This window comes from Psittacula echo (genome assembly GCF_963264785.1).
Source record: "Psittacula echo genome assembly, chromosome: 3".
In the NCBI taxonomy this organism is placed as follows: Eukaryota; Metazoa; Chordata; class Aves; order Psittaciformes; family Psittacidae; genus Psittacula; species Psittacula echo.
The window spans coordinates 125,185,300-125,202,046 of NC_137736.1; the positions used below are offsets into that span (position 1 = coordinate 125,185,300).

At 40.7% G+C, this 16,747-nt stretch overlaps 1 protein-coding gene across 13 annotated transcripts in view; it reads right to left on the reverse strand.

The window, feature by feature from the left end:
* Window positions 1-279: 279 nt before the first annotated feature.
* The window catches only part of EMSY (EMSY transcriptional repressor, BRCA2 interacting), a 38,915-nt gene continuing 22,447 nt past the window's right edge, over window positions 280-16,747 (reverse strand). For 6 of the 13 annotated variants that reach the window (XM_080612195.1, XM_080612203.1, XM_080612199.1 and 3 more), the window contains 11 exons: window positions 15,421-15,594; window positions 13,086-13,222; window positions 11,450-11,623; window positions 10,378-10,576; window positions 8,956-9,120; window positions 8,549-8,707; window positions 6,548-6,607; window positions 5,098-5,252; window positions 3,813-4,376; window positions 2,401-2,913; window positions 280-924 (listed from right to left, as the gene is read on the reverse strand). In XM_080612195.1, coding sequence (XP_080468321.1) covers window positions 730-924; window positions 2,401-2,913; window positions 3,813-4,376; window positions 5,098-5,252; window positions 6,548-6,607; window positions 8,549-8,707; window positions 8,956-9,120; window positions 10,378-10,576; window positions 11,450-11,623; window positions 13,086-13,222; window positions 15,421-15,594 — 2,495 coding nt within the window. In that variant the 3' untranslated portion in view covers window positions 280-729. The remainder of the gene's footprint in view (window positions 925-2,400; window positions 2,914-3,812; window positions 4,377-5,097; window positions 5,253-6,547; window positions 6,608-8,548; window positions 8,708-8,955; window positions 9,121-10,377; window positions 10,577-11,449; window positions 11,624-13,085; window positions 13,223-15,420; window positions 15,595-16,747) is intronic. The other 7 variants (XM_080612200.1, XM_080612197.1, XM_080612194.1 and 4 more) reach the window with 5 other exon arrangements.

Here is a 16,747-nt window from a genome sequence, read left to right on the forward strand (position 1 = left end):
TGCTTACGGCACGAAGAAACGCCCCGCACACCGTCGTCACTCTCCTTGTTGTAAAGCACTAGCAAATCCGCTTTGCTACCTGTTAGTGATTTTGCTTGCTTCCAAACATTCAGCAATGAGAATTTAAATCAATATAAAACTCTATTTTTCAGCTAATGAAAAGAAAAAACCAACCCAAAATCTTAAACTCTAAGTGAGCACAAGTGCAAGAAAGCGAACCAATTCCAAAATTCTTGGGGCTTTTCCAGCACTGTCAGAGACACTTTTTCTCTCACATGCTACTTAAAAATACAAATATTTATTAAACATTCTTTTTTCCTCTTCTGATGGTGCTTTGCTCAACAGCTAACCAAAAAAAAAAAAGCCACAGCAAAGTAACAAATCCCTTTTTACTGAAGGCTGTTTCAGTATCTGGGGCTTCAATAGCACGAGCTGTAGAATTCGCTGCAGATCTGCTTTTTAACAGCAGTACATTCCACTGTCACAGGTTTACTGAATCTCAGTGACTACATCATGGTTTTTCTTCCTTCTTTTTTGTTCTTTTCCTTTTTGGAAACCATTTGTAAGATGCAGCTTTTGCAATACCGTCTTGTTAAAACACACTGATGCTTCAAGGGTCCAATGAACAACTCTAATAGGCAAAGTGCTCTAAGACATCACAATACAAGGGCATCTTGGGCACTCAAAAATCCCAAGATATTATAAAGTGCACTCCAGTGTCCCAATTCCTTAGGATTGTTCAGCAGAACTTCGAGAGGGGCTGGGCTCAGTGCCGTCCTCAGTGCTACTGTCCACATCTTGCTCCATCGCTGTCTCCTCATCATCGAGGCGCTGACTGGTGAAGTTGTTGAGCTCCAGGAGCCCGCTGGGTTCCACTACCACATTGGAGCTGGAGTGACAAGGGATGGAATAGTGAGGAATGGCCTGAAAGAAAGAGAAGATTTCAGCTTTAACACGTGGTTTTTGGCAGGTAAAGACAGCTATGCAAGCGCTGGTGCTCATGGAAAAGGGATATTTGGTTTCCAGGAGCAGTTTTCTCTAGCTAAGGCCCACTACACGTTACATTACCTAACGCTTCAAAGCACCCTTTCACCAGATTAGGTTGTAAAAGATAAGATTTGAATAATCTTACTCTTAGGGCATTGATCCTGGCTTTAGAGCTTCACTAAAGCTCTGCAACAGCATAACCAACAGCTAAACCAATGCCCACCATCCATCATTCCTCAAATGCTAAGCACAGATAATACTTTCCTCGGCCTTATCTTGTTCAGACAAGACATTCAAATATAAGTACTAGCTATGTTTTTTGTATACAACACAAGCTCTGGCCCTGCTGACAGCTGCAGCAACACAGATGCTGAGGAAGCACAACACATCTAAGCTATTTATTTCTACTTTGACTTTCATGGGGTGGAAAAACTAAATCTACAACTCTGTACAACTAAAAATCCTGAGCAGCATTTCACTGTAGAAACAGCTCGTAGCATGCCACAATGCTAAATAATACAGATTCTCAAAATACACAGATTTGAAGTAAGACAGAAATCTACCTTTGTCTAGTTAGGGAAATGAGGACTAAAAATGAGTATGAAAGTGATGATTTCTACAAAAGCGAAGTTCACTGCAATGAAGATTTTACAAAGTAGCATGAAAACTTTGAAAGCTCTGCACACAAATTTCCCACATTAGAAACATTTCCACTGTAACACAAATATGAGACAGAATAAAACCATTTCAATCCACGCTGTCATCTGCGTAAACATCCAACTTGTCTATGACGATTCACGTTATACCTCTACGAGCCCTCGGATGACTTAAATACTTGCTTGGTTGACATTCAGACCACATATTCCATCATAAAACATCATATTTAAGACAGCAGAATCAATGAAAATACCAATCATTAGTTAGGCAATGACTCAAAGCATTTAGGCTGAAGATCAATACTCATTTTATCTCAGAAGTGGCAAGAATGGCTCTACGTTAACAAGCTTGCTTCTGAAGCCAGATCTTATTTGCTGAACCTTCCAGGTAAGTAGAACCTCACTATATTTTTAGTGCTAACATTAATAGACGCTATAAAAACCTCTAGATCCATAACAAGTATTGAAGGTCACATTTTTAAGCATTTCAAATGAAAGTACTTTGTAAAATGAGATGAGCTTGGGTTGTTTTCCTAATAGAAAGACACTGAAGACACAGTGAACACCACAGTGATTGAGAAACCTGAGCTCTATTTCAGAATTACACACTGAAGTAGTAACTATTACAAGAATTAAGAATAGAAAAAGAACCCAAAACCGCAGAAGGAGAACAAAAATACACCAGCATCTTTCAGTTGTTATCATCACATTAGATACGAGTTTGCTCTGCTCAACCTTTGCTCTGGTCCTCTCTTACCTGGATAACGATTTCTGATGAACTCTCTTCAGCTTTCTTTTGTGATATATTCTGAATGTGTATAAACTCGTTTGTTGGAGGCATTCCTTGTGCATCGAGTTTCCTCTCTGTTACAGTAGGACCAACAGCAGGAGGACTTGAACTGGATTCTGTACGTGTCTGTTGCTCGGGGATGGAAGTTGCCGTCATCCCCACTGCAGTCACCCTCGGCCCCTGGGTACAAGGTGACGACTCTCCTTCGCTAGCGAGTTTACTAGTGGACATGGCCTTGTTTGGGGGATCCACTACCGTCTGTTCTATGTCTGTATCAATCTGAGCTTCCACCATAGACACTCTCACAATATCTGTTACTGCTGTCTTCTCGGATGCCTGCATGGGAAATAGGTTGGTAACCGGCAACGCCAGTTTGGGCACAGAACTGCCACCTGCTACCTTTGAAACAGAAGGAGGCTGATGCCCCTCAAAAGTTATCTTTGGAACAGTGGATCCTTGCGTTATAATTGGATGCTGCACCTGAAAATCAAATTTTGGTTGTGCATGTTACAGCTAATTTAGATTTTTAAGTATTATCATCGAAAATAATCTAATCAATATTTCCAAGGACAGTATGGCACAAACAACATTCTTGCTATTAGGAAGACAGTTGAAACTCAGTGTTTTAACAAAGGAATTAGCAATGATATGGTAACAGTTAATTGAAGCCTGGGGGGAAAAAAGCAGCTTTTTAGGCTGCTAGGTAAGGACTGTAGCAGTATAATACCACAGCAGCTTTGTTTTCCTTTGGGATTTACATCCCCATGTGTTTGTTAACCCTCACAATGTATTCCTGAAAGGGCCAAGAAAAAAAAAAAGTAACTACTTTTCTGGAGTTAAAATATATAATTTTTTCCTCTCCTTTTCTCAGTCTTTACATTTTCCCTTCCCAAAGAAAAACCAAATTACTCCTGTAAATGAAAGCCACTTCACGTCACTTCAGGAAGATGTAAACTACAAAGGAAGACGTACAATGGAGAGCCTTTGGAGACTGCAGTGTGTCCACCTTTATTTCCAGAGAAATAAAAAGTGCTATGGGAATGGAAATTTAACGTGTCAAGATCTTAAAAATTCAAAGGAAATAACTTAGGGACAAATTCCATGCACCAAGGGTGGCAGAAATCCATCAAAACTGTCCAACAAAACACGTTTTTTTTGTGAGCTCTATGGATTTTTTTTGGTTTCCCCTAGAACATGTGCTTCTCTTTCCTAGTGTCAACCTTCTGATGGGGTCATTCACACCAGCGGAATGAGGAGGTCTCTCTCTTTGCCAGGACAAAAACACTGCTACAGCGACAGGGTTGGTGTTTTGTGGTGGGTTTTTTTTTTTTGCCTTGAACAGTGACGTGTATTTTTGCATGCTATCAATATTCCGTTACCTGGCTTGCTGGCTGTTTCTCTGAAGAGGCAGGTAGCTGCATTTGACTCTGGGGGGGCTGGGGTTGCACGTAGATTTTTTGTGCCGTTGGTGCCTGTTGCAGTTTGGGCAGCTGCTGCGTGGTTTTTACTGCAAGCACCTGTACTACAGTTTGCTGTGGCTGGGCCACTAAGGTAGGGAGTTGCCTTTCTTTGGCCACCATGTGGTGGGGGGGGTGCTGTGCATCTGGTTTGGTCTGTGCTTGCTCTTGCTGCAGGGGGGTTAGCTTTTGATGCCTTATAGAAAGCTGGGGCATTTGTGGGAGTTTGTGCTGGATTGGATCGGCCTGCAGGTGGATTGTCTGCTTCTGCTTAGTCTGGAAACACTGCAGGGTTTTCACTTGCAGTTGAGTCTGTTCCAGCTGCGGCTGACTCAGTTTTTGCTGCTTTTGTGTCTGCGATTGTGTCAGGGCAGATCTGTAAAACAGGCCAGTCTGAGGATCTAAGGTGTCCATCTCTTCCACTTCTCCTTCCTCAGTTCCAAGTTGTTCGCTGTGTTTGGTAAATGCAGTGTGACTGCTTAAGGCCTGAAGAAGAAGTTAGGAGCAAGTTAGTAAAGAGAAATATAAATTATAAGAATACACCATTTAAAAATCATTTTTAATGTTTCAACTGGACTACTTGACCTTATTTTATCATTAGACTCCCAATTAATGTATAAAAAGACACCCTTACATGGAGATTCCACAATTCATAAGCAATTGATAGCCATTTTTATCATGTTAAAGTGTGGTATGTCTCTATGTGACATCATTAATTGCACAACTAATCCTCAGTGGAGATTATGAAGCCCTCACACATGTCAGACTAAGGCTCAAAGCCCCTAATATTGCATGCAGTTGGATATGAAACAAGAGAAACCTAAATCTCCCCTGTTTAAGTTTGATTCCATTGCCCCTTGTACTGTCACTACAGTCCCTGATGAAGAGTCCATCCTCAGCATCCCTGTAGCCCCCTTCAGACACTGGAAGCTGCTCTGAGCTCTCCATGCAGCTTCTCTTCTCTAGGCTCAACAGCCCCAGTGTTCTCAGCCTGTTGACTTAATGGTCTCAATCTCATTAACTGCTTCACTTTTACCCCACTATCCTCACATCAAAACAGCCAATAGTAGAACCAAGTTATTAATTCACCCTTCCACTTAGGATTTGCAGTGGCAGCAAGACACATTCATTCAGAACAAGCCCAGATCTATATCATTCACACAACCTACTGCTGTTCATAGAGTGTTGGGAAAAGGAAGGGTACAACCTGCTGCATGATATGGGTAATTGCGCCTGTGGAAGATGCAGGGATAGATTTCACCACAACAGAAGTCTGCGTTGCTGTCTGCGACTGAGCCACATGCTGCAGGAGAGTCCTCTGGGGCTGAGATGACTGCTGGTGGGGCTGGGATCGATGGCTGACTGAAAGTAAAGAGGTCAGTGGCACTTCTCCAGAGCTAACTGCTGCAACTTCAATGATTTGCTTTGCATTTAAGCTTCAACTGAAAGCATACATGTGAAATAAGGATCTGAGTATGAAAACTATCTTCTGCTGTATGCTAGCTTCAACCTTCAAGCGTAGATCTATTCTGAGAAGCATCGTAAAGCAGCAACTCCAAGGTTTTGCTTTTGGCTTTGTTTCCTAAGGGCCCACACTTGATCCAAACCTTTGGCCTCCCCCTCCCAACACACTGACTTTGCAAGCAGAGCTTGATTTTTCAGTTGGGTTCTTTATACAGCACCAGCATAACTGTGGAGAGCACAAGTTATTCTGTGGTTTGTATGCTGTTAAAAGCACCTGCGCAATTGACTGCAATAAAGAACAGCAAGCCTTGCTCACTGGATTTCTACCACTGATAAACTGCGAGAACGACTCTCCAGAGCACAGGCTGAATTAGAATGATTAGCAATTAGAAAACATTTGGGTATTATGAAAGTAAGTGAGGCTTATCACAAATCACTGACCAAAAAATGGAGACCTTGTCATGGGTCTAAGGCACTTTTTAGAACAGATCATAGAACAGTTTGAGTTGGAAAGGACCTTAAGATCATTCAGTTCCAACCCCTGCCATGGGCAGGGACACCTCACACTAAACCATGGCACCCAAGGCTCTGTCCAACCTGGCCTTGAACACCACCAGGGATGGAGCTTTCACAACCTCCCTGGGCAACCCATTCCAGTGCCTCAGCACCCTCACAGTAAAGAACTTCTTCCTTATATCTAAGCTGAACCTCCCCTGTTTAAGTTTGAACCCAGCATGAGTTATGGAGCTGTGGTGATGGCTCTGTAATTAAATAGTGGATTGACAGAGAAGTGATCTTCTGCTGGGGAAAAAAACAACCCAACACCACAATATTGATACCGATAATCGATATTACAGTCACTGACAAGACATGAATCCAGATACTTGACGCCTGTCCATACTAGTATGGAGATATTTGCTTCAAGTTTTTAGTGACAAAATTGTAACTGCAAGAGAACAAGCGAAGTTTAAATTCAATTGTAACATCACTTAAAGTTAAAAAGCTTCCAGTGACCTTCCTGGAAGTTAAAAGAAAGGTCATATTTTGAATTAAGATGGTAATTTTACTATGCCACTCGCTAAAGGAGGTGGATTAGATCAGCACCAGCCTGCATGCTGTGCCAGATCAGTCACAGATATCCCCCACCAGCTCCTGCACAATTAAAACCTTCATTTAAAAGTAAAGTTTCTAACCTATATGGTTGTGTAGATACTCTTCCGAATGTGAACCAATACAGTGTTGTCTTCCTGAGTCTGTAGACAGAAAACGGTGACACTAAGATGTGTGAAGTGCTCCCTTCATCTCCCAAGGAAGCACATGCTGAATCCCAGCTCCCATAGAGATTAAAGGGTGCCTAATCCTTCAGTTGAGGTGCATGCAGGAGATTTCATGACAGATTACAGACTGTTTGCTATCTCAGTACTCAACCTTAAGCAGAAAATACAGCTACATGGATTACTGAATCCTTAGAAGCACGAATTAAAGCAAAGAGAAACACTGAGTTACCTGCAGTGTGCACAGAAACTGGGGGAAGAGACAAAATTAAGAGCAAACCAACCAGTTTTGTGCTGTAGAAGGAACTGCTGCAAGTCAAACCACAGCAGCCTGAGTTTCTTTAGTAGAATCCTGTAGATCAAGTCAAGGTTTATAAAAGTCCCAGTACTGCAAGGAGTAATCACAGCTCAAGGCAATTCTCAACTTCTGTACTTTGTACAGCTTCTAAGCTGCAGAGAAGGACTTAAGTCTACACAGACACCAAATGTCATTTCCCATCCTCCCTGCAAAGGGCCCTATTTTACACCAGCAGCAAAAACTGGAACCTTGAACAGCAGCTCAGTGCACAGTATCTGTGTCACGGAAGATAACTGGAGATTGCTTTAACACTCTTTATTGTCCTTTTCAGTTTGTTTTAAATGAGATCCAAGGGAGCACAACCCAAACATTCAAAATTGAAGATACGGTGTTATTTAAAAGAATAACAATAACATCCTCTCAAGCTCCAATTTCACACAAATTTAGACCATACAAGGGATGGGAGCAACAGGAGGAGGTACAAAGAAGGCAAACAAAGAGTGTAAATATCAGACTAGACATTTACCACAAAACCTCTGGAATTACAGATCTGTACTTATGCAATTTAATGCTATCAAGTTTTATTGCTCTCTGCCAGTGTGCATATTCGACACGCTTTTGCTTTCATTCTCCAAATGAAGAAGGGTGACCAATAACATGGACTTAAGAAATGAAAACGGAAAACAGGAAATTTAATCCTCTCATCTAAGCATGGGAAGTGGCTCACCCCATGTTTTGGGGTAGCAGGGAGCAACAGAGACAAGAGTCAACTAAGAGCTGAATCTCAACTGTAATTTCAACTCCAATAATTACTTGCTGAAAGACTGAAAATTTATCAGTTCAAAGTCTTCCGGCAAATCATGGAATCCGAGACTAGTTCGGGTTGGAAGGGACCTTAAAGCTCATCCAGTTCCAACCCCTGCCACGGGCAGGGACACCTTCCACTGGAGCAGCTTGCTCCAAGCCCCTGTGTCCAACCTGGCCTTGAACACTGCCAGGGATGGGGCAGCCACAGCTTCTCTGGGCACCCTGGGCCAGCGCCTCAGCACCCCCAACAGGGAAGAGCTTCTGCCTTACATCCTGCCTAAATCTCACCTGTTTCAGTTTGAACCCACTCCCCTTGTCCTATCACTACATGTCCCTATAAAATGAAGAAACCGGGGACTACATTAACATGCTAAATGCACACTTGTCTTAAAAACTCACTTAGTCTTGGTAAGCAAGTAATGATTTGCAAGTATGGATTAAACTAACTCAAAGCCTGACTCCTCTTGATATATACAGAAAACAGCATACAGTTCCTGTAACTGCATTTTCTTTTACCTTACCAGACATTTTCCTTAAGGACAAGTGGGACAGCCTGTCCCCTCCATCAGATCATGAGACACAAATCTGTTCAACTGGGATATCCTGAACTGAAACAACCTTCTGTTTTAGTTAGAAGCATTCTCAACTATACCCCTGAGCAGACACAAGCTCAGTCCCCTGCACAGGGTCTCAAAAAGTGGAAAACTCATTTCCTCTACAGCAAATTACAGCAAAAATGAAACTCATTGTAAGAAAACTCCCAAATTAAGTCCCTACACTTCAACTGCAAACCCACCACCACCTTTGTCACTTACCAGTTGTGATGTATTCAGCAACTAATTCCGACTCTACTACAGCAATTGAAGGGCTTTCTGGAGAATGTCTCTTTTCTTGGGACATCTGGATTGGGACAGCCATTTGGCTCAAGTCAATGGTAGGTTGCCTTGGCTTCGATTCTATCTTTTCCTTCACTGCTTTGGAACAAAACATATAATAAACCTCTAATATATAAACCCCCATAAATAAACCTCCAATGTAAATGTCAGATCTCAATTAAATAGATGGTGAACATTACACTAGATTCAAACTGCTACAGGATAAGAAGAAAGGAATCAAGCTATTCAAGATAGGTGCTTCTCAATTAAAAAACCTATTACAAACTGCTGCTTAAACAACTAATAAGCTTTGGAGTCATCCTAAACAACCACATGGGTTCTCACACCTGTGGTCTGCTGAAGTTCCAGCAATGCTTTTATTGTGGAAGTAGCTGACTGAGATTCACTGGATACATCCTGGTAGATTATTGTAGGGCTTGTGTCCACAGCAATTTCATGTTCCGACCAATCTTGACTTCTTGAAGCGATCACATGGACAACAGGCTGAGAATCTGTTTGCAAAAGAACAAAGGCATGTCAAGTCATCACAGAATCATTTTAGGTTGGAGGTCTCCCGTCCAACTTCTTGATTTGAAGTAGGGCTATAGGTCAAAATTAGACCAAGGTACTCATTATCCATAGGGGTTTGAACACTGCCAAGGATGCATACTCTCATTATGCAACACTTTAGCTTATTACAATTGACTTGAAGTGAAATACTGCTCATGTTATGAACAAAAAAGAAAAGAGATCCTATATCCTTATTGTTTGCAAAAGCTTTGGTTTGAACAACCAAAGTTCAGCAGGTTTCTTTGTACGCTGAATTTGCCTTGGATTGAACTCTTATACAGACTGCTTTAACATTCAGGTGATGGACAAGTATTCAGTATTCTGAATTAACAGCTCCTCAATTTTGATAAGTTTGTTCCACCTTCAATTTTTCTCTTTAATTTACTTAAAATAGCAGTATAGATCAACAGTTACAGAATTATACAGAAAAGGTGACTGAAAGGCATGTAAGTACACATTTCACAGAGACATTTGCTTTTAGCTGATGCAGTGATACACTCTGTGGTCACTCCTGACCAAAGGCTGGGTGTTATTTATGTCCTATTATTTATGCTTCTCTACCACACAAAGAGCTACATCTGTATTACAGCTTGCACCTACAGCAGCATCCCCATCAGGATTGCATGTCTGACACACGTCATGATGCACATACATGTGCCTATAAAAGGACCACAGTTTATGTTGGTTCACATGACAGCTTTCAGTCATGAAGTGGAGAGCTGCTTCTATACACTTAGGAAAGAGATGGCTGCCAAAACCAACCCAAACCATAACCTCTACACTGCCTACTTCTGGCAGACTCCCCAAAAAGAGGGTACAGGCTGCAGGCCACAAGCATTGTAACAGCCCTGCAAGACACCACTATCTCCACTTTTCACATACGAAAGGGAGGCATTTAGTAAGTAGCTCATAAGAGATAAATAAAGCCATAAGGAAAATGACACCCACTGCTAACAGACTGGGTGAAAACCTACGTTAAAAGGAGACAGGGTGAGGAACTACCTTAGATTTCCACCTTCATTTAAAGGTTAAATATGGATGTTTAAATTCCACCTAGTCTAGTGGAAGGTGTCCTTGCCTATAGCAAGGGGGTGGAACTAAGGTCTTTAAGGTCCCTTCCAACCCAAACCACTCTATGATTCTATATGAAAGTAGCTAGGATGCTTGGAAGACAGTCCATTAGTGACACTAATACACACCTTGGGAGCTCTGGGAGGACTCTGTAGAGGAAGAGCTGCTCTCGGTGTAGGTTTGTGGTTCTTCTTTTACTTCTGGGAGAGATGAGTTTCCTGTCTCTGCCACTCTTGATGCCTGTTGTAACGTTTCTGTCACCAACTGCCTAGTTTGTTCGCTCACAACTGTTGCTTGAAACGTCACGGGCTTTGGTTTTATGAGAACCTAATCAGAAAGACAAGTTTTGTGTTTAGCAACAGCACTCAAGAAAACAGATCTGAACAGAGTATGTATAAAACCTACATAATATTACCTAATTTACTGAAAAAGTCTACCTGTAAATTCAGCAGCTCTGATTATTAAGCCACAAAGCCCAAGTAAATGGCAATGCACAAGAACTTACTTCTCATTCAGTATTTCAGAGTACTTAACACAATAAACCACCAAGCAGGGTGGATACAACTATGGTGTGGCAGGAGAAAGCTATACAAGTGAGCTGGAACATGCATTGCACTAGTAAGGACAAGCACCTCTTCTGCAGCCCACAGTAAAGAGAGTCTTGACCAATCAAGACACACAAAGTATTATAACTGATAAAAGTTTAGTTCTTTTAAATACTAAGTGTAACCAGAGAACAAGCTGAAACTGAAAGCATCCAGAAATAAGACAGATTCCCTATATACAGCCCCAGCAACTACACAGGGTTGCAGGGTAAACCTGAACATACATTAAATAGAAAGTAACTTCAATAAAACCTCAGCTTTTATGGATGATCTATGTCCAGATTCTGTGTCTTTATTTCTCACCATCTAGCCATTAGCTGTAAGTGTTAAACAGGCACCTAGAGCCATGACCTGACAATTTCAGCTATGTAAAAGGCTTAGTGTATCCTTCTGGCTTGCTCTAGGCCTCCAGAAAAAGCTAACAAATGCAAACACTATGCTCAAGTATCAAGGCCACCTCATTACACCCCTAAATCTCATTCCCCATAGACATATGTTAATCCTGCAACATTATGTGGCAACACATTGACAAATTATTTACTTCCCATTAAATTTTAGGGGTATATTTCAAGACAGAAATGGGTCCTCACTGTACCTGCGTTTTCCCTTGCTGACCATAAACAATTTTAGTTGGGATGATTTTGGTGGCTGGCTGGACCGTGGACCCTATTCCTTTTGGCTGTGTAACAATCATTTTTGTGATGGGTCTTGTGGCAGTGATGATAGCAGGTTTTGCTCCTGCTGGCACTGCCTGAATAGTTTTTTCCCCCTGTAGAGAAGTCAAAGTTTACAGGTTAACTTAGTGAAATTCTTCAGAGAGACCCACTGCTCTAAGAAATACAGTTATAGGTGAGTGTGTGTACCATGACATCAACCTGCTGCTGCTGATATAAATAACCTTAGAGCTGTGAATGGAAAAAGCTACCAAAATCCCCTTTTCCATTACTTTACCTTTTGAGCAGCTCTGAAGGGGTGAACAAAAAGTAGTGACTAAAAGACACTGGCAAGTGTTTTGAAGTTGGTTCAAAGAATTCACATAAGCTGGAACTTCCCTCAAACCCTTGTCAAATAAACCTCTTATTTCTGTTAACACTAACTTTGTTAAGACATCTACAAAACTTGAATTGAGATTCTAAAAAGAAGTTCTTTAAATATAGATCTTTGTCTTATTGTCATGGACTTTATTTTCCAACTAAAAAGTTCATTTAAAAGATGCAGATTTACAGCCGTTTCACAGGAAACATCTGGCTTTAGAATACTGCTGACATATGAGTAGACTCCTGATAGCTTAAGAGCAGCAAAGACATCGAGCACGCTTGTTTTTAGCTCTGGACAGTAACAAACCAGATGAGGAACAACATTAGTTGCCAGTTCTCCCACTATTCCTACAAATTCCCATCAGGTAGCTGGAAATGCCAAGAACCATACTTGTTTCAGCAATACCGGCACATTGTGGCGGCTCTTACTGTGTAACATCACAACATTTCTACTTGTGTGAAAACACAGCTCTAAGTTTTGCAAACAGGGAAGTTTAAAATCTTCTCAAAGAATCCCAAAAGGTTTAGAAGAACCCTCTCCATTCAGCTCTGCTACAAGGAGACTAAAAAATTGCATGATTAATGCATTAAGGCTCACAGTTCTATCTAGGAGCATAAAGCATGTTCATCATCTTTATTTACTAACATAGGTAAACCCAGTTGAAGCTGGAAACTTGATTTTGTTCTTAGTATACACCAAGTTATCAAAAATACCATTTAACAGTACATAATACTCAGGTACAGAGTGTCAAACACCACGTAAATTGAAAGGTGGTACCTTTACTGTGAAGGGACAGTTTATTTCTGCTCTTTACATCCCAAATATACATGATTGGAGATGCAAGTTTATAACACAGAGGACCATGGTTCTCACTAGAGCACAAACAGGGTAAGATTCTAGTGATTTTCTTCTACTTAATCCTTTCAGCATTACAAAACCTTTTAACCATGGAAAAAGGGCAAACTCAAGAAAGTTGTTTTCCTTTAGGAACATTTCCAGTTTGCTTTAAGCATCTTTCATATCCTGCAAAACATATTTGCTTTCCAAACATCCCTGACATCAAGGCATGCTGTATCTGGTAAGGAGCTCATGCATAGTTTGCTTTTAATAAGGACTTTAGCAGAATGAATGCAGCAGCCACCACACAGCCTGTCACTTAGCTATCATTCTGAGACTTGAAACTCTTAACTTACCCCAGCATTCAATAGCGTTGTGACAACATTTTTGCCTGGAAGCCCTTGAATCGTAGTTCCTTTGCCAGTAGTCTTTTGCACAACAATCACATTGGGTTTGGATGTCATTGGAATTGTAGTGATTTTGGTTGTAGTTCCTAAAGTTTTGTAGGGATAAAAACCGACATGCAATTTATTACATATACATTTCCTTCCACTGTAGGGGTTGATGAGTTACACAGGAATCATTGTATTTAAATCTGACAGCACAACAAAAAAAGGGCATCATCTGAAAGGGGAATTTGTGTCACCCAGCTCCATATATATAGATGAGATACCCACTCTACAAATCTTTCACCTACAGTAAAAACAGGCATGCCCAGAACAGAGTAATTCATTCTGCCCCTTCTCACAAATTACAGAGCAAACTAACATGGTCTAACTTCTCAAAGGCTAGAGCTAGGGGGGGAATAAGGACACCACTAATACTCAACTCAAGGTCCTATTTGCACAGACAAATATTCTTCTACAGATAACCTCCACAGAAGAATCTACGTACCAAGAATGTATCTTGTAGTCAAGAGAGATACCAGCTCTTTCTGGCACTGAACTGCTGTAATACAAGTGATAAGTAGTGGATTGAAAGAAGGAAAAAGAAGACAAATATGCTATTGGTTTACAATCAGTTCTTAGAAGTTGAATTTAGATGCGTGGGGATTTTGTTTTTGAAGAGCTGTGTTGGCTATTTCTGTGCCTCTCCCAGTATTTCATTAGTTCCGTTCCCTGAATCAGGTTTTTATTTACTTGCAGTGACAGGTAATCTGGTCAGCTCTCCTACAAGAGTACCTACACTGATACGTAAGTCATTGGTGTTATCAAACTGCCATTTCAATACCTATTCAAACAGCTTCTCATCTACACCTTCCACTTCCTCATTGAAGAAAGTACCACTCAGTTACAGCACCGCTGCAAACCCAATGTCTCCCCTCACTATCTCCTACCCATTAGTCATGCCTGTAGGTACTTCACTACATACTTCAGATTAATAATGCTACTAATTCTTGGAAGACATGCTGAGATGAGATTATGATTTACTTCATTCTAGTGACTTCAGGGGTATCTAAAACCTGCTCCTTTAGCAAAAAATAACTCCAAAGCAAAAGAAAGATAAAAAAACCCCAACACCCCCTCAAAACCAACCACAAAACAACAACAAAAAGCAGGCATCCTTTTAAAACTGGTATTGGTTTAGAACAATCATTATTATCCTTATCAGGACCCATTAAGGGTTTCCCTGCATTAGCTGCTGATTAGGAGAATACTACTTGCATTTGTGTTTAAACTCACTAGTAGATCTAGAAATCTACTTAGCAACTCATCACAGCCTCAACAAGCTAAAGAAGTTACTTGTTCCCACAGAAGCTACTGCATCAGCCCTAAATATCATTGTACAGAAATCAGGACCTGAAAAACTGAGGTTCCTTTACCAGGCTACACCTTGTAGTCAGTTTACTGGACACCTTCCAGTCAGAACTGACTGAACTTGACAGAAGCTGGCTGGTGTCAGGTCTTTGCTAAGCACCAACAATAGGACCTCTGAGTAATTTAAAGATACTACTAAACAGGATGAATGGACACAGATCTTCCTGTACATGTGCACCTTGCTAGGAAACACAGCAGACCTCCTCTGCATTAGCACTGTTGAAATCCAAGACAGATACTAAAAAATTGTGACTGCTGTGAGTGTGCTTAGTCCTGGTCCTAAAGATACCCTATGTTTAGAGGTTATACTCACAAAGAGCATCAAGGCTGACCATCAAACTAAACAAAGATAAGCAGCAGGGTCTGAATGAGGCTGGGAGTTAAAACTAAAGTTAGAACAGGCTGACACTGAGAGAAGATCAAGGTGAGGTGAAGACTGCACAGCCAAATTTAACATATACAGATCACTTTTATTCTGGCTCTTTGGATGTGCAGTGGAGTAGAAAAGGGCAGGATCCAGACTGTAAAATGCTTCAAATTGGGGCAAGCATGCTTTTCTGATCTTTCTGCCTAATAACAGAAGGCAATATAATAGTTCTCCTTCCCCACATTTACCTTTTCCTCCAAGGCTTCCCTCACATTAGATGTTTACTTCTTAAACACAAAAAATACTGCAATCTTTAGGAACACTTCACCTCTGTAACTTCTACCCATCACCATCTTCATCCTCAGCTATTTGTCTTCTGAACTAACTTCTTCTCCAATAAAGGTCCTAATAATTACTTAAGCAAATAACTCACAGAAAAGCCCTGAACAATCAGAGCAAGTCTAAAGTTACTTTTGAAATAAGTCTTAATATCAAAGTATGACCTACCAGAAACAATATTACTGCTGATAATCTTCCCTCCCAGTGTAGCCAGTGATTTTGGCACTACAGTAATGATGCTACCACTTGTAGTTTTCACATAAGTAGCAGCCCCTGGAGTTCCAGCCATCCGAGCCCCTATCGATGGGCTAACTGCTGGCCGTGTATATGTTGCTTGAGTTCCTGTTTTGAAGAGAGAACAAGGAAGATCATTGTTAGAACATGATGATGATAGAACATGATCTACTAGTATTTGTGGGAAAATAAGTTAGTTTGTGGCAAAGTAAATTAGTTGAGACAAAAAAGCATCAGATTTTATTCAAAGAAACCCCACACTGCAATTCATAACTAGTCTTTACAGCTCTAGTATTTTTAAAACCTATTTTTTCCCCAAACGTTCCAAGACTGCCATATTTTAATTCACATCCTTGTGCCTAAGATTTCAGCTTGCAGTAGGCATTTAGATTCTGCCTGTATGTTTGCCACTTGCTCCCTTAGATACTCAAGAGTTTGGTATCTGATGACACTACCAGAACTGATCTCTCTCTCTCTTTTCAAAGACACCTATAGTCTCACTTCTCCTATATGACAAATTCATTATAAAGAACACCAGCAGTAACTGGTCTAAATAACACTCTAGAAGAAACGTATTATTTACAGTGATAATGCCGTTATATAGATTTAGCCTTTAGCAGTACAAAAGAAACCTCCTGACATGGTATAAATGCTGGGTTTTCAGACCTACTCCTTCTCAGAACGAAAACAGAAATGGGTTTATATAGAAAACTTGCTCAGAATAATACAAGTCAACAACTACACGAAGACTAATTCCATTCTGCTTGTACTACTGCAGGTAGTGCACTATAGACCTTGATTGCTAAAGTTCACAGAGCAAACCAGTTTGTTACAATAAGAAAGCCATCTGCTCGAATGGAACGGAGCACAATACCAGTTTTACCAATGAAATGAACTGCAAAGCTGCTGAGTTTTTCATACACTTCATGTTTTTGTGAAGTTCTTCGAAAGTTTAAATGGAAAAGCATTAGTTACGCTGATATTCCCAACCCATGCTAAAAGATCAGGAAGTCAGTTTTCTGAACCTAGGCTAAAGCTGCCTTTCAAGCTGCCCTCATACAAGTCTGCATTACTTGTGATCTTTAATCAGTAAGAAAACACAAATACAATTAGATCCACATTAAAAAAACTGGGAGTTTCAAATTCAATTTACTGGCCTTTTTATAAAGTCACTGCAGGTCTATGAGCAAGTCACCTGTCTGTTAAAGTCCATCTATGTAAAGCAGCAATAATGCTGAGCAATCTGCTTGAAGTACCTAAA